This window comes from Sceloporus occidentalis, unplaced genomic scaffold (assembly GCF_023333645.1).
Source record: "Sceloporus occidentalis isolate IW3139 unplaced genomic scaffold, rSceOcc1.0.p SCAF_5, whole genome shotgun sequence".
Taxonomy (NCBI): Eukaryota; Metazoa; Chordata; class Lepidosauria; order Squamata; family Phrynosomatidae; genus Sceloporus; species Sceloporus occidentalis.
The window spans coordinates 55,123,578-55,145,058 of NW_028316985.1; the positions used below are offsets into that span (position 1 = coordinate 55,123,578).

Genomic DNA, 21,481 nt, shown 5'->3' on the forward strand with positions numbered 1-21,481 from the left:
CAAATTTCTGCTAACTTAAAACTTCAGTTGACCATTCAGATGTATGTAGAGTTTGATAATCCAAAGAAAACAGTGACCAAAGTGACCAAAGTAATACAAATACAGGAGATCTAGGTGTGAAGAATTTTCAAGGTCTGACTCTCCAGAAATTTGATCTCATTTTAATTTATCATCTGTTACAGCTAAACAATAAAAAAGAGCTGGACATCATTGTGAAGTCAGATTTATTTGAACAAGTTTATAAAACTATTCAAGGTCTATCTGTTTAAGAAATTATGTTCACAGTAGCTACCATTTATAAGGACACAGATATAAAGAAAATATTTCAGTGTATGTATCTTTTATATAATGTGAGGGTTTCCCTCAGACATTTAATCTTTCAATCCACTTATACTCTCCTTTATAACTTACTTTTACCTTCATACTTTCTCTGTTCCTGTGATGAACAGCATACATACCCAAGTCTGCAGAGGCAACAACACTCCACCTTCATTTTCCTGTTTCATCAATTGCTTTGTCTCCTAAACTTTCACTTTCATTTCTCATTTTCATTCTTTTCCCATCTTCTCATGGGGGGGCCAACTTTCCAGTTGGACTATTAGGCAATAATAATGCTATGAGAATATTACTTTGGGGTGTTTTATTCATTTTCATGTGTAGTCAACTGCCAGGGTTGGAGCACCCTTTTTTGGGCTAAAAATGTCCCTTTTCCTTTCTGACAGGGGCATTTTATAACCAGGAATTATATGGGATATTGATTTCTGCATTACTTCCTGGATAGAAAAAGGCTTTTCCTGGTCCTAAAACTGCCTGGGGGGGATGGCAGCAAAATTGACTTCCTAGCAGATATGGGGGCATTTTTAGCAAAATGATTTTTTAACAGAAGAAAAAAATTCAAAGTTTCTTGGTGGACCTCAGGAACAGATGGGGATCATATACAGTCAGTAGTCTGCACATTCCCTGGGCTTGATCTACACTGTAGAAGTCTCTCTGCGTTGAATGTTGCACAGGAACCAAGTGGCTGTTGCACAGAAGAGTGCATTTCAAGGAATTCAGTGTTTTCCTGACAAACTTTTAGAAATACTGTAGAATATACCATTTCATATAGGAAAATAACTCACACTGATTGTCAGTGGGATCTGTCAGAAGGAACCACCTTTTGAAGATACAGAAAATATCCGGATAAAATCCAGCTTCAAAACAGTTTGTGGACATATCCTCTTTGTTGTCTCAGCTTCTCATACTTTCTTAATAGTTAATACAAAATTAAATGTGCTAGCCACCTGGTTTACACAAAACCTTAGTACAATCAAAAACATAAGAAAACAGAAAATAGATCTATTTGCAAATCAGAAGAATGAAAAGTACAATGAAGCATATTTTACTGTGTCTGTAATTAAACTCACAGATATACACACTAAGGGTAATATTTGAAGTTCTTTTTTTCATCAGCACAAGGGGGGGGTGTCATATACTGCATTCAGATACAGTGAAGAGTAATTTTTACCCCAACTCATCTTTGTAAAAACAAAACTTCTGAATTGGATAACTTGTACAATGCATGTAATCAAGCAGTAACTTTTTTTCGATAGCCAAAGCAAATCTGCAAGTTATCACCACTCTCAGGTTAAAAAAACAAACAGCAACAGCAATCATAAATAACAGAACTACCTGGAATGAATGCAAAGAATATCATTTGTTGAATATGCTAGGATAAAAACCATCAACAGGTATTGGGCAAAACAAATATTCTAAACATCAGGTTTTAAATTTAACAAATTAAATATTTAAACACTGGACATCAATAATTATTATTAGATTTCATGGCACAGCTAACAAATAGCACACACGCTTGCAAGAGCCAATCTTTTTTGCCAATGTATTACTCAGAAAACAAACTGTAAAATATTTTGATTTTTTTTGTGTATGTGATTCAACTGACACGCAAACATTGTGTTGTCATTTCCCCAGAATGTTCTAAGAGCAAAAGGAGAAAAATTCCCAAAGTGTGCCTCCCCATCCCACAACAGAAATACAGTATAAAGGAGATGTAAAAGGTTAAGATCCATTGTTTTGCTTCATGAATACAGTAGTATTCTGTCAGAAGTTAACCTTTATTTCCTCCGTTGCCAGACTGTGAGGAGTGGGCTGAACAAAAGTACTTAACTGGCAAAATTGTAATCATTTAAGCAAGAATAGCATTCCAGTATAAATGAAGTGGAATCAAATCAGTATTCCTGTGTTCCGTCCACTTGGCCTAGCATGTCTGCAGCTGCTATAGGAAGCATAGCTTTAATTGCCTGATGATTCCTCATGCCTCCAGAAGAGTTACAGGAAAATACAATCCAGCCCAAAGTTATAAAAGTGCCTTGTGAAGAATGCTTTAGGTCACAGCTTCTTTAAATAAAACATATGGGAGTCAATACACCAACGTCAACCTCTTGGCCAAAATCCCCACGCTGCTCCAGGCAACAACAAAGCAATGACTACAGAGGAGAAGAGATTTACTGCATTATTATCCAGAATAGGTTTTCCAGATATGTGCTTTGCACCTTTAGTCTGATGGTTGACAACCATTCCAGTACGTGTGTCCAGACCTGAAGAAAGAAGTAAATAAAAATTTAAAAATCAATTAGTCAGAAAGTACAGTTTTCTCCAATAATGAGATATTGTGTCATCAAATGTATATAAATGGCTGTAACTGAGAACTAGTGGAGACAAGACATTCATCATTTAAACAATAAAAATGCAGAATATATTTAACTTTGTAATTCAATTTGGATCCTTTGCATTAGTAGACAGTAACTGCAGTTTCATATAAAACCTATGTTTGCAATTTTTATATATTTATCTGGCAATAAGCACCATTTAACACAACTGATCTAATAATTGATGCTGTGGCTTTCTACTAGCAAAATATTTTTTCCTTTGGGAAGAATAAATCACCATATTTAGGGTGGGGAAGCTAGTTCCTCCTTGCATGTCATTCAACAGTCCTTTGGAACTCAATTCTCACTGTGGAAGTACAGAGAATGGAAGTTGTCCAGAATGCATTTTAATAACAATGGTTAATATTGCATTTGGGATTCTATTTATTTAGACCAAATGAAGCCCCAACTCTGCATAACCTAGTTACATCCAAGATAGATGACTATAATGTGATCTACATAGAACAGCCTTATCTGACCTTCTTTCTCCTTACATTCCTACTTGCACCCTCCGCTCTGGTAGTCAGGGTCTCCTGTCACAGTGTAGGACTACCACTGCCCCCTCCCGAATTCGTACCATCTTGCTTGCTGCCCCTTACACCTGGAACCTTTTTCCCCCACATGCACACCTCATCACTTCTCTACTCAGTTTCAAAACTGAATTAAAGACTATATTGTTTAGAGAAGCATTCCCAGAGGTGAGCCCCTCTCTGACCCAGGAAGCCTCCTTTTAACCATCCATCAAGAAGCCAAGCCCTTCCTCCAGTCCATCTGCCTTGGTCCAGGCCTCGGAGGTGGAGAAGATCTGCTGGACCTGATCCTATTCCCCACCACCACTCCCTTCTCCTTTTGTGCCGTGTCTTTTAGATTGTAAGCCTGAGGGCAGGGAACTGTCTGACTAAAAAAATTATGTACAGCTCTGTGTAAATTTACAGCGCTTTATAAATAAAGGATAATAATAATAATAATAATAATAATAATAATAATAATAATAAGACTAACGAGGTGTACAGACCAGCGATAAAGGCCGGCCTGAGGGCAGAGTGGGGGTGTGGTGTATGCATGCCCTGACTCTGCCCCATGCCAGTGTGACACCGCATGCCACACCCCACATCGGGTGGCATCACGGCGCTCCTTTGGCGCTATGTCCAAATGATGCAGTGCCAAAGGAGTGCCAAAAAGCCGTGGTGCCGGCAGCTCCAGTGCCCTTTCCACAGCGCAGGAAGGCCAGATCAGGGCCACAGCAAGTAGTTGCCACGATCCGGCACTAAAAGGGGCTGCTGCAGCCCCTAAAATTGCATCCACTACAGAAATAATCCAGGTTGACACCACTTTAACTGCCATGGCTGAATGCTATGGAATCATGGGAATGGTAGTTTATTGTGGCACCAGAGCTCTCTGACAGAGAAGGCTAAATGTCACAAAACTACAATTTTTAGAATTCCATAGCACTTAGTCATGACAGTTAAAGTGGTGTCATGATGAATTAGATCTGCAGTGCAGATGCAGCCTAAGAAACTTAAGCTGGTACAGAATGCAAGTATTTGAGTTAGATGGTCAGATCATATTACTCCAATCCTCTTTCAGCTGTACCAGTCACAAGTGTGTTTGATGCAAGCCCAGCTCAAAAACTGGCTTTGAATTTTAAACTTTTAAATACTTTAGGTCCAGATTATTTGAGAACACACAGCCATATGCATCTGTTCATGTTTTAATACAAAATTTAAGACTTGTATATTTAAGACCTTTCATTATTATCCACACCAACGACAGTAAAACTGGTGGGTAATAGTGACAGAATTATCTAAGATGCTGACACTGTCCTAAGAAATGTACTGCCAAAAGAGATATGGAAGCGTTACAAACCGCTGCTTTGCGGTGGTCTGCCGGCGCTGCTCTTTGCTCCGCGAGGGAGTCGCAGCATACAACCGTGCGACTCCCTCGCAGAGCAAAAAAGAAGCTCCAAAATGGAGCTTCTTCCTGCGGTGCCATTATGACGTTGCAAGGCGCCCATGGCGCACCCGCGACATCATAACCGCCGCGCCCCGTCTGGACGCTATGCGTCCAAGACGTAAACATGGCGGCGGCCGTGTGGAACAGCCGCTGCCATTTGTCACGGACTGAGTCTGTGATAGGGAAAGGGGCGTCTAGAAGAGACGCCCCTTTTTTAAAATGGGACGTACTGAGGATGTCCGAAATATCGGTCTATAACCCACCATGGTTAGCTAAAAGAGAAATTGAGTAACTACTTAGTTGTTTTCACTTCCATTTCTGTTGACTCAGACAGATTATTTGTGTAACATTTTCCCAGTCCTGTTTACATGGTTCAGATAAAGTGAATTGTGCCATTTTAAAATAAAATAAAATTTTCACTGTATCTAACAATGGATCTTTCCAACACTACTTACTAGCATTATCTAAATTCAGCTTCAAACCCTAACAATGCCTGTGAAGACACACCCAACTAAAGGTGGTGGCAGATTTGGGTGTGCAACACCGGTACACTGGTGAGATCAAACTCTTCTACCCAAAAAGGCTCTGAAGCTGAATGTAAAGTTCAAAAAGGGGGAAGTTTAATTTAAAGAACAAAAATAAAGCGTTTTCTCCTTCCCAGCTCTAGATAAAAGATAGTTTACAGTTTGAGTTTCAGCAATCTTCAGGATGTCATCTCTCTGGGTTTGATCTCCTTACTCAATGGAGCTGGTGCAGGGTCTTTCAGCTCCTGAATTCTTTGACTTGATGTAGATAACTATAATGGCTAACTAATTCCTGGTAACTGATTTGGCTAACGTACTTGGTAACTAAAATGGCTAAAGTGTAAGAAATGCCCTTTCTGGCTGTCTGGGCCTGTTTGCCACCAAAAGACAGCTCTCTGCCAGCTCACAGCAAAGACTGCTCCAAACTAAAAGCCTCTAGCTAAAAGAGCATGCTGGGAAAGGGCAAACCAAACCTGGAAAAATGCAGGGGATCCTACAGCTCCTCCCACAACTAATACAATGAATTTTCCTACACTAAAATAGTTTATGGCCTGAACCAACATGAAAGAAAGGGGGAGATTCAAATAGTCCTGGCAGGACATCACAATGCCTAATATAGCTTATCTTACTATATGAGGAATGGGAAATAGTTAAAAAAATTGGAAAAGAAATGAGGAACATTGGCAGTTCATTCAACAGAAAAAGACATTAGATGTTCTATAATAGTGAATCAAGATAGATAGATAGATAGATAGATAGATAGATAGATGATATATAGATATAAGGAAAAGATTAGGTGAAATATTTTCTAAGTAGATGGAGCATTAACTATCTAGGGACATAAGGATGCCACTTAAATAAAATAGGCACTGGAGAGGAAAACGGAGGAAGTTGGATGAATGGAGAAAAAGGGCATGAGAACGATGAGTGGAAGTTGAAGGGTATATAGAATAAAATATAGAGAATAAATATGAGGAAGATAGGAAGGAAGTGAAAAGATAAATAGGAGGGTATGAATAAGTGAAAGAATAAGAGAAAGTGAGTGGAAGAAGGAGAAAGAGTAAACTGAAGAAAGGGAAGGAATGAATAATTGAAGGTGAAAGTGAGAAGAAGGGGTAAGAAGAAGGGGTGAAGGTATGTGGAATAGATGAGGAAGATGAGAAGGTATATGTAAGAGATCTATAAAGGAATAAAATGATCATTAATGGGGATGAAAAAAAATAGTGCGTGAAAGTATGCTTGTATGATAGTTGATGTTATTGTGAATAATAGAGTGTTGAAGTTTTTGGAGTGTATTGTTTGCATATCATTGAAATTACAAATAAAGATATTTTAAATTATTTTTTTTAAAAAAACCCTAACAATGCAACAACATAAGCCAAAATGAGACAGGATTTGCAAGGCATTCCAGGTGATCGGAAATGTAAAAGTCCTTGAAGTTATTGAGAATTAGAAGTTTTGAAGAAAGCTTGTGGTATCATTATCTAAAATTATCTTTTCCAAAACTATCTTATCTCAGTAGTTAGGTTACACAACATTATACTAAACTTTAAGTATTTGTTGTTGCTGCTGTTTTTTTAAAAAAACTTACCACTGTACTGCATTGTTGCTCCTAAATAAGAATCAATTATAGAACCTAGCAAACCAGCCAGTCCACCAAACACAATAATGGGCCACTGTGGTGCAGAAATATCCAGATCATTGACAAAAATCATCTGGGAGATGAAATAAGCCACACCTACGAATGCGCCACCAAGCAAACTGGAGATCAAGCCTATAAAAGTAACACCACCATTGGTACCTAAAACAAAATTTAAAAATACATCAGGACATGCATTCAGTGGAAGAGGAAGAAATTTAACTGTACATTTATAACACATAGTTCAGTAACAAGCAAAAAGAAATCTCCCTCCTGTAAAAAGAAGACAGATTAACTCCCTTTTTGTTTGTTTGTGGGGTTTTGGGATGTGTGTGTGTGTGTGAACAAAGCACATTAGTGTTATAGGCAAACAAGAAAAATCTGGCCATTTTAAATCTATTTTTATACAACTTTACTTTGAAATTTACACAAAACACACAAAGCTAGTACAGAGATAACATTTCTAACCTAAAAAAAAACACCCAAATGAATCTGAAATGTAAGCTCTCTGCCTTGTCAATGTTAACTCCAGTATAGCAATACATTTGCATCACTGCCAACACTAGCCATAGTCAGCAAGCTACCTTCAAATTCTGAAAAAGTCAGCCATGGTTGGCATTAGTGTCAAAGTGATGTTATCCCATGATTGCAACTGTAACAGGAAGGCTGCAGGAAATTTATGTAGGAGAGGCCAAGAAAAAAGAGTTCATAACAACTGACTCCTGAATTCTTGCAATATGTGTGAATTTGAAGAGATAGCCATAGTAGTCTGTTTCAGCATATTAAGACATAAAGAAATCCAGTCATACTTTTGAGACTAATCGGGAAGCAAGAATTTCTAGCATAAGATTTTGTGGACTCAATCTGCTTCAGCAGAAGCAGGAGTGGTACGGAACTCTGGACAAACATATATACAATGTGAAGTTGAAGGCTTTTATGGCCAGCATCCCTAGTTTTTTGTGGGTTTTTCAGGCTGTGTGGCCATGTTCTAGATGAGTTTATTCCTGATGTTTAACCAGCAGCTATGGCTGCCATCTTCAAAGATGCCAGCCACAGCTGCTGAAGAAATGTCATGAATAAATTCTTCCAGAACACGGCCTCATAGCCTGAAAAACCAATAAAAAACTAGACATCTATACAATTGGGAGAGGGGATACGAGAAAGTAATGGAAATGAAAATTTGTTGAGAGAAGTGATAAACATGCCTGACTAGTAGAAAAGCAGGAACGTTAAGCCTTTATTAGCCTAACATGGTAAGAAATGATGGCAGTGTTTATTTTTAACTGCATACAATATGGTCATCCAGACTCTTCAGGAGTTTGATTAGACTAAAGCAAAAATAGACAGTGAGTTAGGATAGATAAGGATGGGCAGAATCTAACTATCAAAAATCAGAGGACCATCTGTTGATACTTTGAATACATGGAAAATGGTCAGAAAACAATTTTTCTATATAAACCTTACCATGGTTTGAGCAAATTAAAGTAATCTTATATCTACTCAAAAGTAAGTCAAAATGAGTTTTGAGACTTACTGGTACTCCCAGGCAAGTGTGTAAAGGACTGAACCTTTAAACCAAGATTGACAGAAGAGGGGAGATTAGGCGACTAATCCATAATCTATACCAGGGGTACGCAATCTTTTTGAGCCGGGGGCTGGGTTGCTGTCCCTCAGACAACTGGGGGGCTGAAGCCAAAAAATAAATAATTAATTAAAAAAAATAAATATATAAATAAACCAGGACAAATGTAGGACAAAATTTTCAAATGGAAGACATTTTTTTAAAAAAATGGAGGACACACGAAAAAATTTGCTGATTTTTTTAAAAATGTTAATATAAATGCATGTTTCTGAGGCTTCTATAGACAATTGCCCCCCAAAGGCCCTGGCGGCAATCGGCGGCAGGACCGGGCTGGGGCCGGTCCCAAGGCTTCGCCAGGCTGCATCCGGCCCGCGGGCTGCAGGTTGCCTACCCCTGATCTATACTGATTTCAAAACTGATTTATCATCTGGGGCACGAGGTCATAGAACAGAAATTCAGCATCTCATCCAAAACTCTTACCACAGCTGTGATCACAATAAAATTACTGAAGGCCTATTAGAAAGAAGTATTATTGGGGTGCCAGCCAAACTTCAGGAGAAACATATCTTTTTCCAGAACCTGAAGCTAACTTTCAAATATATCATTTTTCTACATAGTAATCCTAAACTTAAAACATTTTCTTCTCCAAGAAGATAAAAATAATGATAATGTTATATTTTCTAGAATATTCTAGAAAACAAAGCCCCAAGGAGAGAGAAAATAACCCCTCAATTTTAGACACTGTCCAACAACACTCTAGTGTCATTGGCCTGATTCAAAGGTTTCAAAGGTCTTTTGCACAAGAGGAAGTGAATTTTTGGAACTGGTGCTATGGAGAAATACATCCGTTTCTGTTTTTCATGTCACCTCCAACACCAGGCACATGGGAACTGATCATCTTACATATAAGAGCTTTCTGTATTAGTGTGATGTACTACTTTTATTCTATGCTTGAATTTTATGTACAGTTTAATGCTATTTTAATCTTGATTTTTTTTCTGTTTTTAGTTACATGAGGTTTTATTTGTATTTCTTTATATTTTGAGTCCTAAACATGGCAAAAAGGTGGAGCAAAAATAAAGCAACTGACTGACTGACTGACTGGAACCATAATAGTGGAATTTTTTGCTCTGTTAGTGTTGGGCTGGATTTAAGCCATGAGTTCAAATGCTAGGGGTTCTGAGCTGCCACAAATGTGCACTGTCAAGGGCACATGAGTTGCAGTCAGTGTACATCTTTTCAGTATCTGAAACAAAAAGGGATTTAGTAAGCTGCTTAACTCTGGGTTAGAAAAGAAGAAATTCAGTCTTACCTACTGGAACCTTTTTCCAGGTTGTTATCAGCCGCGGTTCCTGACTCATGACGGTGCCGATCTCTGAAGCCCATGTGTCTCCAGCACAGCAGGCCAAAGCACCCAGAAGTGACAGGCACATCCAAGATGCAGTATACTGTTTAGAGAAATCTACTGGGATTTCACCTGGTCCATTTTCAATCATGTATAACAGAGCCAATTCTGCAGGTACACCACCATTGCAGAACACTTGCACCCAATTTCTCTGCCCACCTATGTACAAACAGGGAAACCAAAAGGCACAGCTCATAAATAGTACTCCAGAAAACATGAATTTAGATAGTGAAGATTAGAATTTAAACTATTATTATTAGTTTCACTTCTATCCAATGTTTCCTCTGGTGATCTGAAGATGACGTACAAGGTCCCTCCTACCCTTTTTTCTTCACAACAAAAATCCTGTGAAGTAGGTCACACTGAGACAAAAGAAACTGGCCCAAGATCATGCAATGAATTCCATGGCAAAGTGGGGACTAGGATCTCTCAGCTCTCAATCTACCACCACACTGGTTATCAATAATTTGTTACAAATCACTGTTGCATTTGTTATTAAAAACAAAGATGGTTACTGATTATTTGTTCACAGTTTATTGAATATTTCATCTGTGTACTTTATTGTAACCCAACAGAATGAAGATGGTGACAAAACACATTTTCCTAAGATTAAATACATAAATCTGCTCAGAGGTGGAAGAAAGCTGATTTCCCCATCCACCCTCAGATTCCACCCAAGGATCTGAGCTCACTAAAATGATTCTACTTGACGTTACACAAATTTGGTTTTTCCACTCATGCAACAGGGTCTCGTGTTCACTAAGAACTCTAGACTTCCTGAGACTTACTAAGTTTCTAATCACCCTGACCTGCAGTGGCTCTCTGGATCCCAGTTCACAGAGTATGGTTCACATCTTTTAACTCCCTTACAGTTAAAAAGCAATATGTGGTTGTAGATTGTCGTAAAAATTAATTTTTAAACCTTACCTTCCTTATATTCAGGGTCTATTTGCCTCTTTACTTCTCCTTTCCACTTGGTTAGTTTGGAGGAAGTGATGAAAAACGTGAGCATGGCAGTGAAAAAGCTGTAATTTGCAACTGTGAGGATAAATCCAACTATTAAACCTAAGAAAGGTGGGGAAAATGACATGTTGCTTTGTGCAATATTCTACTAGAAGACAATCAAATCAATGTGTAAAATAAGCATAGTGAGCCTGTGGACAAGAAATCCCTTATCTTTTAATCTCCGCACAATCCTTGCCCTGGTGGTGCAGTGGTTAAATGCCTGTACTGCAGCCACTCACTCACAAACCATAAGGTTGCGAGTTCAATACCAGCAAAAGGGCTCAAGCTCGACTCAGGCTTGCATCCTTCCGAGGAGGTGGCTAAAATGAGTACCAAGATTGTTGGGGGCAATTAGCTTACACTTTGTAAACTGCTTAGGGCAGCGGTTCCCAACCTTTGTTGGGTTGCAACCCCCATTGGGGACAAAAGTCCTGCTGCCGGCCTCCCTGATGGGTTGGGAGGCTGGGAAGGGGCGGGACTTTCGGCCGCCTACAAGCCCCAGCGGGCTTTGCGGCCAGAAGTCCCGCCCCTTCCCGGCCTCCCAACCAATTAGGGAGGCCGCAGAGGGAAAAGGGGCGGGACTTCTGGTTGCAAAGCCCGCTGGGGCTTGCAGTCCCATCCTCTTCTCCCCGCGGTTGCCTGGCAGCCCCGGGGAGAAGAGGAGGAGGCGGCCCCCCATCCCTTCCCCCTCGCGGTTGCTTGCACCCACGGGAAGGAAGGGGGAAGAGGAGGGACCCCCTGCCCCTTCCTCCCCTGGGTGCTTACACCCATGGGAAGGAAGGGAGAGGAGGAGGGACCCCCCGCCCCTTCCTCCCCTGGGTGCTTGCACCCGCAGGAAGGAAGGGAAAGGAGGAGGCGACCCCCGCCCCTTCCTCCCCATGGGTGCTTGCACCCACGGGAAGGAAGGGAGAGGAGGAGGGACCCTCCTGCTCCCTTCCCCTTTTCCCCGCCAATGCCTGCTCCAGCGCCGGCACCCGCGGGGAGAAAGGGAGGGGGGATTCCCAACCTGGCAACCCCCAAAAAGGGGTCGCATGACCCCCAGGTTGGGAACCCCTGGCTTAGGGAGTGCTTAAGTGCACTGATAAGCAGTACTTGCTATTGCTAACACTTATAAAGTGCTTACCATTTTCTAAGGGAAAACAAAAACAACAAATATAATTTAATTATATTTAGGAAGCAGCAGAATGATTTGCAAATGTAACAATTTATAAAATGACTCTGTATACTTTTTGTATCAGACTAGATTTTCAGTTCTGCTCTTATTCTTTCTTCTGCCTTTCACATTTCTGTTATCTCCCTTCCTGCCAGTTCAGTTTGTGCCGTGAATGTAACACAGTGGCATCTGGATAGCATAATACTGTATATTATGACTCAAATTCTGCTGAGGCTCTACACTAACATACACACAGCTGTGATGCAATTTCTCAGAGGCTGCTAAATGCAGTGCCCTCTGTAGTCAATTATTACTCAAGCCCTTTCCTATTTGATTTGGTGGCTGGGAAGCTACTTGACAGTTGTGCAGTGGGTAAATTCAGAGTGCTGTGTCCATTACACAACTGGGGGATCAAGCACTACTACACTGGCATATATTTACAGTACATATAATCCTGACCTATATTTCAGTTCCAGGTTTCATGGATCGCCCATCTGTAATTACATTTTCTCTTGAGTATTGAAGCTCTGGGGTTTTAGCCTTCTACACTGAACGTTAAAATTTTACAAATTACAATTGATTTATCTAATGCTATGAAACATTCCTTCGCCTATACAGTTGTTGAACATGAACTACTCTCCATCTCTAGCTGGTAGATCTTTTAGACCAGTGCAGCTCTATCTGATGTTCAGATTGGCAATTTCCCCCCTCAATGTGGCACGAACTTATACCACATTTTTACCCACTGTTTACAATTTCACCCCTTTCTTTCCTGAAAACTCACATAGGACCTGTAGCTGATGACTCATAGGCCAGCAACAATCTATGGACCACCACTTTGAGGCGCACTGTTCAAGACCACAACATCTTATCACTTTCCTGGAGCACAACCACGCTATTGATGGCACTAAATTTACTAACAGTGGCCATGATTCTGTTGCTTCAAGTAACTATGGCAATGTAGGTGGTCATGGACAGAATTATGACATTTGCTTTAGCAACACAGAGAGGTGGACAGCAGGGGGGAAACATTCTGTCGGGGGGGGGGAGGAGAGGGAGCAGATCAGGAGCCATTAGGACAGCTTTCTTAGTGACAATGACAGTCTTCACCGCTGTCTCACTGCAGCTACTGTGGATCACTTCAAAAGTGTCTTATGCTGGCATAATGAATTGGTATACGGCATCATTAGGATTTTGGCCAATGTATTTTATTCCAAACTATTTGCCATTTACACTAGAGAGGTTCCAGCAACTTCAAGTCTGCTAGACAATGTCCATATAATTTATTTTTCCATCCTCCCCAAAGTAACAATAACTGTCATAGAGACTTGGTAGTATCTGTATAGTAGCTTAAACATCAACCAAAACCATTGCAGCCAAAAATCACTAATAATCATAATAATGAATTTTCCATGGAAAGATGGGTGTCTGTGCCACCACTGTATCTATAAAATATATGCACAACCAAAATGAGATTCAAAAGCATACCTCCTATTGCTCCCCCATGATCAAGGCTCTTTTTCTTAAATCCTCTTGAAGCAATTATTAATGGAATTAAGATTGAAAAAAGCCACCGCCATGGAGAAATTGGTCGCAAAGTACCTAAAGTTGTTAAAACAAACGAACAGCATTTAGTATGTCACAAACTGGCCAAAATGCAAGATTCCACTGTACATTACATAACAGCATTGAATTGTTTAAAAATCCTAACTGCCTAAGGATCAAAGCTCATGTGGCTTTTATTCATTTTAAAAGGCAGGCCCATCAAAATGATTCTTCTTATGATACTAGACTGACTTTCCCCTTGTTATCTGTACTTTGCAAATAGTTTAGAATCTACTGAAAACCAGAGTAGATTCTTCTGGTTGGGACATGGCGCCTTGCTGAATGGACTCCAGATAGCTCCAAAGGCGTTCTGGTTGGCGGCGGGATTTGAGGTTTCAAATCAACCTTTGGAACCTCAGAATTTCCCCCTAGATATAGGGGGATCAGAGGGGGCTCGGCAGAGGGCTCAAACTCGCACCCCAGCACTGGAAACAGAAGTAAGCTTCCAGCTCCAAGACGCAAGTGGAAAGCGGGGGCAAGGAGCCTGCAAGAGCAATCCATGCCCGCGGTCTGATCTTTAATGGAAAGCCTTAGGCTCTCCATACAGAGGCACCTGCCAGCTTTTTAAGTTTCTTTTCTTTCCATGGATAAGGAGGGCTGACTGTATATGGGAATTACAATCCAAGAGGACACAAAAATCAACACCTCAGGCCTACGAGCATCCTACAAGCCCATTAGCTATGACGTTCTGTAATCACCCTCTTACTACCTGCACAACAACACAAAACGTGGTTCCATTTTTCAGGCATTTTCTCTCTAAAATCATACAGAACCCCCACCCCCCCATGCATGAAAACATGCAATCCCAACTAACATCCCAGAACCCTGTATCACCCCAATACCTGTTTTTTTCTGCAGCTATTATCAAAATGATGATAGGAAGAGATGAACCTTTACTTCCTACCACCATTTTGAGAAACTTATATAGAAAAAGGAGATATTTAGGATGGAGGGTCTGGGGGTGGAGAGAGGAGGAATTGGTCCCTGGTCCCATGTAGTTGTCCACCTCTGCTTTATTCCCTTTCCCCAGTTCATGGAAACTACTTTTGCCATGATGTGAGCATGTCCAAACTCTGTTCAGAAGTCAAAGCAGATTTCACACAGATTAGGGAGGAATGAATCTTGTTTTGCCAGCTTCAGGTGTTCTTTGCCTTCCTGCTATGAATGAATGGCTGGGGCAGAGTCTACTTCATCACTGTTCAAGCTAACCCTGCTCTGGAATCTCTATACTCCAGGCTTTCTCAGATTCACACTCAAGCCTTTTACTGCATCTAGGTTGGACTACCTCAAGACTCCAGGAAGCCCAGCTACAGTCCAAAACAGATCTAGTAGATCTCTGATCTCCAAATGAGATCATCCCTGGACTCCAACACCAACCCTAGTAGTAATGTGTGGCTACAGGAAATACACAAAAATGTTGTACATGAAGTTCTGTTTAATTTTAAAAAACCCAACAGTTTAAAGCCTTACCATAATATGTACTTGCAGTCATGGACACAATCCAAAACGATAAAGAAATGCAAATCAGGACACTCAAAATGATAATGTTCGTTATCATTTTGAAATAATTTTTGTTGAATTCGTCCCATGAATAAAACAGCATGGAAAATCCGAGGCCAATCACCTGTGTGAAGAAGCAGGGATATTATGCTTTGAATTAATTGTTTAACAAAGTAACAGAATGTAACATCAAACACTGAACAAACAAGATAGCTTTCCAATGTGCAATGTATAACCAGTAAAAATCCAAAAGAAATCCATTTCAATAATCCAAGTTGTCCCTGATGGTGATGGCGATGAGGGGTGAATGAGTGAGGGAAAATTAACCCTTTTGCACGTTACATCCCATACTTGGATACTGCATGCATTCCTCTCAGCCACACTTGTTCCCAGTAGTACAGTCAAGCTGGGAGAAAAGGACTTGGATGCAAGACCACAGGAAAATTAAGATGCTTTTCATCTTTCTTGTCCTTTTGGAAATAAGTTTGTTACCCAAAAAGGAAAAAAGAAGAAAACATACAATTTTCAGTTTAACTAACACCCATGATACTGGGGGCTTGAAATAACTAGTGCCATGGGAAAAGAATGAATTCCATTTTGTTCGCCTCTCTTCCTTACATCCTTATATGTGCACTCTGCACAGGACAATACAGAAAAGACACAAGCAAACGGCAAATTGGGTCACTTTCAAGAACTGGTTTCCATCTCAGGCATCACAAAGAAAACAATGTTATTTATGATTATTTAAAGGAACAGCATCATAAAGGTAGTCTTTATAACAAGGTTCAGGCTCTTCTAACTAGAACTTCAACATTTAAGTAATGTATTAGATCAAACCAATTTTTTAATGGTTGGGACTAATAAGGAGCCCCAATTAATAAGAAAGCATATCTGAAACCTCCTCCACTACTACTATTTTTAAAAACAAGCATTTATAAAAACTATAGCTGGCAAGCAACCTGGTTCAAATCCCTGCTTCTTTCCCATGCTACAGTACAATTCATATGTCCATCTAGAAACAACAGAAATATCCGTTTTACTTAAGAAATAGTGGTTTTATTTCTATGCAACTGATTTATCAATCAATCAATCAATTTATTTATTTTGATTTCTCTAATTAAAAGCCCGATCTGCAACAAAACCCACAAATACAATCCTGATCAGAATAACCACTGGAGAGGAGGCAGAGTTCACTGGTTGTTACAAGTATGTTCTGGTATTACATATGCTCAGGAAAAAAAAAAAAACCCGGCATGGACAATGTATTCCTTGGATTCACCATGTAAAACTCAAGGTACCAGTTAAAACAAGACCACCACAAATTTAAATCACTTTGAAACCAGCTTAGCTGTCACAGTCTCCCTTCACAGCACCCTGGAAACTATGTGGGACAACTAAGACTATATTGCTGCAGATTGTCAGGCGCTTCTTAGAACTCTGGTTCCCATGGTCTCCATTGTTGGTTGAGAACTACAGCAGATAAAGCAGTTTATTTCTCCTTCCCTGCACTAACCTTGTAATGACAGAAGGGAAAAGCTTTGGCCATCCAGCCAATGCTGGACTACAACTCCCAAAGCCCCACCCAACACAACCAATAGTAAGCAATGATGAGGTGTAGTCCAAAACTTATGGAGAGCCTACAGTTCCTCATCCCTACCTATGTAAATATAAATGTATAAATTATATATAATATAATTTACTGTGACCATTCATATGGACATTCACCCATCCTGGCTATAGGCAACATCTTTCCTCCTGCCTTTGTCCCTTAAGGACCATAATTAAAACTAAACTTGTTGCCTCATCACCATACCCACAGGTTTTGCATTCCTATAGAATCATAGAGTTGGATGAGACTACAAGGGCCATTCAGTCCAACCCCCTGCCATGCAGGAACTCACAATCAAAGCATCCCCTTTGACAGATCCCCATCCAGCTTCTGTTTAAAGACCTCCAAAGGAAACTCCATTACACTCTGAGGGAATGTGTTCCACTGTAGAACAGCTCTCACTGTTAGGACGTTCCTCTTAATGTTGAGCTAGAATCTCTTTTCCTGTAGCTTGCATGTACAGTCTGCCTTTCTCTTATGTGGGGGATCCGTTCCGGACCACTCCACGTAAGAGAAAAAACGCAGATGCTCAAGCCCCATTCAAACGCCGTTACCAGAGTCCACTTCATGTCTATGTTACTTGTATCTCCAATTTTCAAGGTACAAATCCCTTTCCAGGCAGATTCAGAAGGATGATAAAAATGCAATAATTAGAACTCTATGGTATAACAATAAAATACAATTCATTAGGTTCCTTCCATCAGGGATCTGGGGACAGTCTGGTGGGAAATGTGTGTTTAATGGCACAAAAGAGCATTTGTGTGATCTCTACCAGCCTTCCTGCCTTTTTTGTCCCCATTCCTTAACTCACTTCACCTCTGCCACCATAAAAAGTTGACAGAAAATGACTCCAGGGTCCTTGTTGGGAAAAAACAACATTGCTCTGGATTTACTTTAATAAAGAAGAAGGGGAGTGCTGGACAGGATTGCAGGAGACCCAGGTTCAAATCTCAACCAAGCAGGGTGAGCAGACAGCCTCCTTTTCCAACACATGTCATACATTTCAGCCTTCCGTCCAGGAGGAATTCCAAAATGCTCTCCATTTTGAGCAAGACTAGCAAGCCCATTGAGTAACGCCAAATTTACTGTTACCCTTCAAGAAATGCAGCTTGTCCTCACTGCAAATAGGTGGACAAGAAGGACCCTTCTGAAGCTCTTTTTCTCCTAGGAGGAACAGCAGCAGACAAAACTTGCACCTAGAGCTCAGGATGCATTTGTTTCTTGGAGGAGAAAAGGACAGCAAACAGTGGTGTTAGGCATTGGGTCCCCCCCCCCCCTTATTATCAGCACAATGGTGAAAATGAAGTAATTTAAATGTAGATTCAGTCGAAGATTTATGGCTGGTAAAGCACAATTTTAAGCATCTGTCTTTGAGCAAGAAGTGTGTGAAGTGTGTAAGGGAGTTCTGTATGTAATGCTGCAAGCCAAGAAGGCATTTTAACAAAGGTAAGTTCATCAGAAAAATACGGTTCAGTACCTGCAAGTCGCATGCTCTCAGCCTTAGGAGAAGGCAGTGGTAAACTTCTGAACAAATCTTGCCAAGAAAACCCCATGATAGGTTTGCCTTACGGTCGCCCTAAGTCAGAAACGACTTGAAGGCACGCAACAACAAAAATACAGTCAGCCCTAAACATTCACAGATTATTTCTCTGAAGATGCCAGCCACAGCTGCTGGCAAAACATCAGGAATAAACTCTTCTAGAACATGGCCACATAGCCCCAAAAACCCACAAAAAACTATTCAGATTCTTTATATCCAAGGATTCAAGCATCCAAAGCTTGAGCAAACCTTGGTTTTGCCATTTTATAGAAGGGCCACCATTTTATTATCCGCTTTAACAGGAGCTTGAACATCCACAGATTTTGGTATCCACGGTGTGTCTTGGAAGCAAACCCCAGTGGATACAAAGGGGGCTCACTGTAAAATAAAGTATATGTCATATAGTTGTAATTTTTTTTATGAAATATGAAATAAATTCTTATATGCTTTTTGCTTTTATTTCGCAATGCCTAACATTTTGTTCATGAAATGTCCTCTATTTTGCTGTGCCTTGTCCTCCTTTCCGGGTAGCACATCCGGTCAACCCTGCTGCTACCGAGAAAGCCTTGGGCTGGTCAGTCACTCTCAGGCTGGCCTACCCAGGGTGACCAGGCGTCCTCCTTTTCCAGGACGTGCCCTCCATTTCAACCTTTCTGCCCAGAAGGGATCCTGACACGTCTTCCAATTCTGAGCATGACCTTGGCCATGCATCCGCACTGCAGAAACAAACCGGTTTGACACCACTTTTAACTGCCCTGGACTCAATGCTATGGGGTCCTGTGATCTGTCGCTTGTTGGGCCACCAGAGCTCTGTGACAGAGGCTGTTTAGAGAAGGCTATGGGCCTGAACAGACTGGCCAAAATAAAGCTGCTTGGGGTCACTTTGGAGGTATGCCGTTTAAACTACACATGCATCTTAAGAGGCTTTGGCGCAGCTTCCGGCCTCTTAGGACACACGCATCATTTAAACAGCATACCTCCAAAGTGACCCGAAGCAGCTTTATTTTGGCCTGTCTGTTTGGGCCCTAAATGTCTCACAAAACTACAAATCCCAGAATTCCTTGCTACTAAGCCAAACAGCAGTTAAAGTGGCATAGAGCCGGAATGTTTCCGCAGTGCGGAAGCACCCTAAAAAGCACGCGTTTGTACTTTTAGGGCCGAAACAGGCTGCGGAAATCATGCAGTTTGAGACTGCCTTAACTGCCATGGGCTCAATAATGCTAAGGAATCCTGGGAGCTGTAGTTTTTGTGGAAAGACATGTTAGCCTTCTCTGTTAAGAGAGAGAGAGAGAGAGAGCGCTCTGGGGTGCTGCAACAAACTACAACTCCCAGGATTCCCTAGCACTGAGCCAGGAGCAGTTAAAGCGGTCTCAGAACTGGATTATGTATTCCTGTAGTGTGTTTTGGAGCAACGTCCAGTACATTTTCCCCCCTCTGGACGCCTGGAACACTCCCTGCCTGGACCTACCTTACAGAGGCGTTGCAATAAGGCCAAAGCTAAAGGGGAAGGAGGAGGAGGAGGAGGAGGAGAGAGCCACCGGCGTCGCTTTGGACCCATTTGGAGGCAAGATTAAAAATGGTAAAGGCCAAAGGAAGGGGTTAAGATAGAGGCTGCTGCTGCTGCATCCGCACTGCAGAAATAACCCGCTTTTAACCGCGTGTGTTGGGGATAATGGGAGGAGATGGCTCCAGAGGGTTAAAAGGGCGCCTTCACAGCCCTCCCGCCCCCCAAGGAAGGGGGTTGCTCCCTCACGCACCCCAAGGACGCCCTCCAAGCCCCGACGCGGCCCTCCTCGCTCCACAGACCACCACGACGGCGCGCCGCCATTTTGTTCCTCACCCGCTGCCTCCCGAGGCAGCCATTGCAGCAGGCCGTTTCGGTTGCCTCGGTAACCGCGCTCTAGACTACAAAATATTGCAGACTGCTTCATCATTCTAAAGCTTCCGAGTCCACTTCAGGCTCCTCAGTTGCATTCAAAATGGAGAGCGTTTTGGAATCCCTCTTGGACAGGTGTTTCTTCCTCTGAGAAAGGAAGACTGCCTAGAAGAATCCTAGAGTTGGAAGAGACCACAAGCGCCACCCAGTCCAACCCCATCCTGCCATGCAGGAACTCTCAATCAAAGCAGGAGTGGTTTTATTAACAACAATAATAATAATATTGAAAATTAATAAACTTATTCTCAAAGTACATGGCCATCCAGCCTCTGTTTAAAGACTGCCAAGGAGGGAGCCTCCACCACTCTCTGAGGGAGTTTGTCAAACAGCCCTTGCTGTCAGGAATCTAATGATAATGATAATAATAAATTATTTATTTATAGCCCGCCCAATCACTAGGAATCCAGGCGGGTTACAACAGTAAAAATGCATTAGAAATACAATAAAATGCTCCTAATGTTTAGGTGGAATCTCTTTTCCTGCAGTTTGCATCCATTGTTCTGGGTCCTAGTCTCTAGAGCAGCAGAAAACAAGCTTGCTCCCTCCTCAATATGACATCCCTTCAAATATTTAAACAGGGCTATCATATCACCCCTTAACTTTCTCTTCTCCAGGCTAAACATTCCCAGCTCCCTAAGGCATTCCTCATAGGGCATGGTGTCCAGACCCTTCACCATTTGGACACGCTCCAGTTTCTCAACATCCTTTTTGAATTGTGGTGCCCAGAACTGGACACAATATTCCAGGTGGGGCCTGACCAGAGCAGAACAGAGTGGCACTATTACTTCCCTTGATCTAGACACTATACGTACTTCTATTGATGCAGCCTAAAATAGCATTGGCCTGGTCACCCTTTGTATAAATAATGCAGTTTGTAACAGTATTTTAACTACCGTGGCTCCATCCTTGAGAAATCTTGGGTTTGTAGTTTTTGTGAGGCACCAATACTCTTGGGTGGAGAAGGCTAGCAATACTACAAATCCCAGGTTTCCATCAAATGGAGCTATAAAAGGCTGCATCCGCACCACAGAAATAATCCAGTTTGGCACCTCTTTATCTGCCATGGCTCCATGCTATGGAATCCTGGGATTTGTAGTTTGTTGTGACACCAGAGCTCTCTGACAGAGAAGGCTAAATGTCTCACAAAACTACAATTCCCAGAATTCTATAGCATTGAGCCATGGCCATTAAAGTGGTGTGAAAGTGTGTTAATTCTGCAGTCTAGCTGTAGATTAAGCAGGACCAACCATGGTTAGTACTTGCATGGGAGACCAAATACTGTAAGTTACCTTTCAGAGGAAGGAGCTAGGCAAAAAGTATTG

The 21,481-nt window shown here is 41.4% G+C and overlaps 1 protein-coding gene across 2 annotated transcripts; it reads right to left on the reverse strand.

The window, feature by feature from the left end:
* Positions 1-207: 207 nt before the first annotated feature.
* On the reverse strand, positions 208-20,119 carry FAABTP (fatty acid amide binding transmembrane protein). 2 transcript variants are annotated; one of them, XM_089524099.1, is made up of 7 exons: positions 20,064-20,119; positions 15,045-15,198; positions 13,458-13,571; positions 10,739-10,876; positions 9,719-9,970; positions 6,777-6,986; positions 208-2,597 (listed from the first exon to the last, which is right to left on the reverse strand). In XM_089524099.1, the coding sequence occupies exons 2-7, from the start codon at positions 15,175-15,177 to the stop codon at positions 2,434-2,436; spliced, it is 1,011 nt and encodes a 336-aa protein (XP_089380225.1). In that variant the 5' UTR covers positions 15,178-15,198; positions 20,064-20,119; the 3' UTR covers positions 208-2,433. The 2 variants fall into 2 exon arrangements, with proteins under 2 accessions (XP_089380225.1, XP_089380227.1); XM_089524101.1 differs by having other exon boundaries at positions 19,981-20,109.
* Between the last annotated feature and the right edge of the window lie 1,362 nt (positions 20,120-21,481).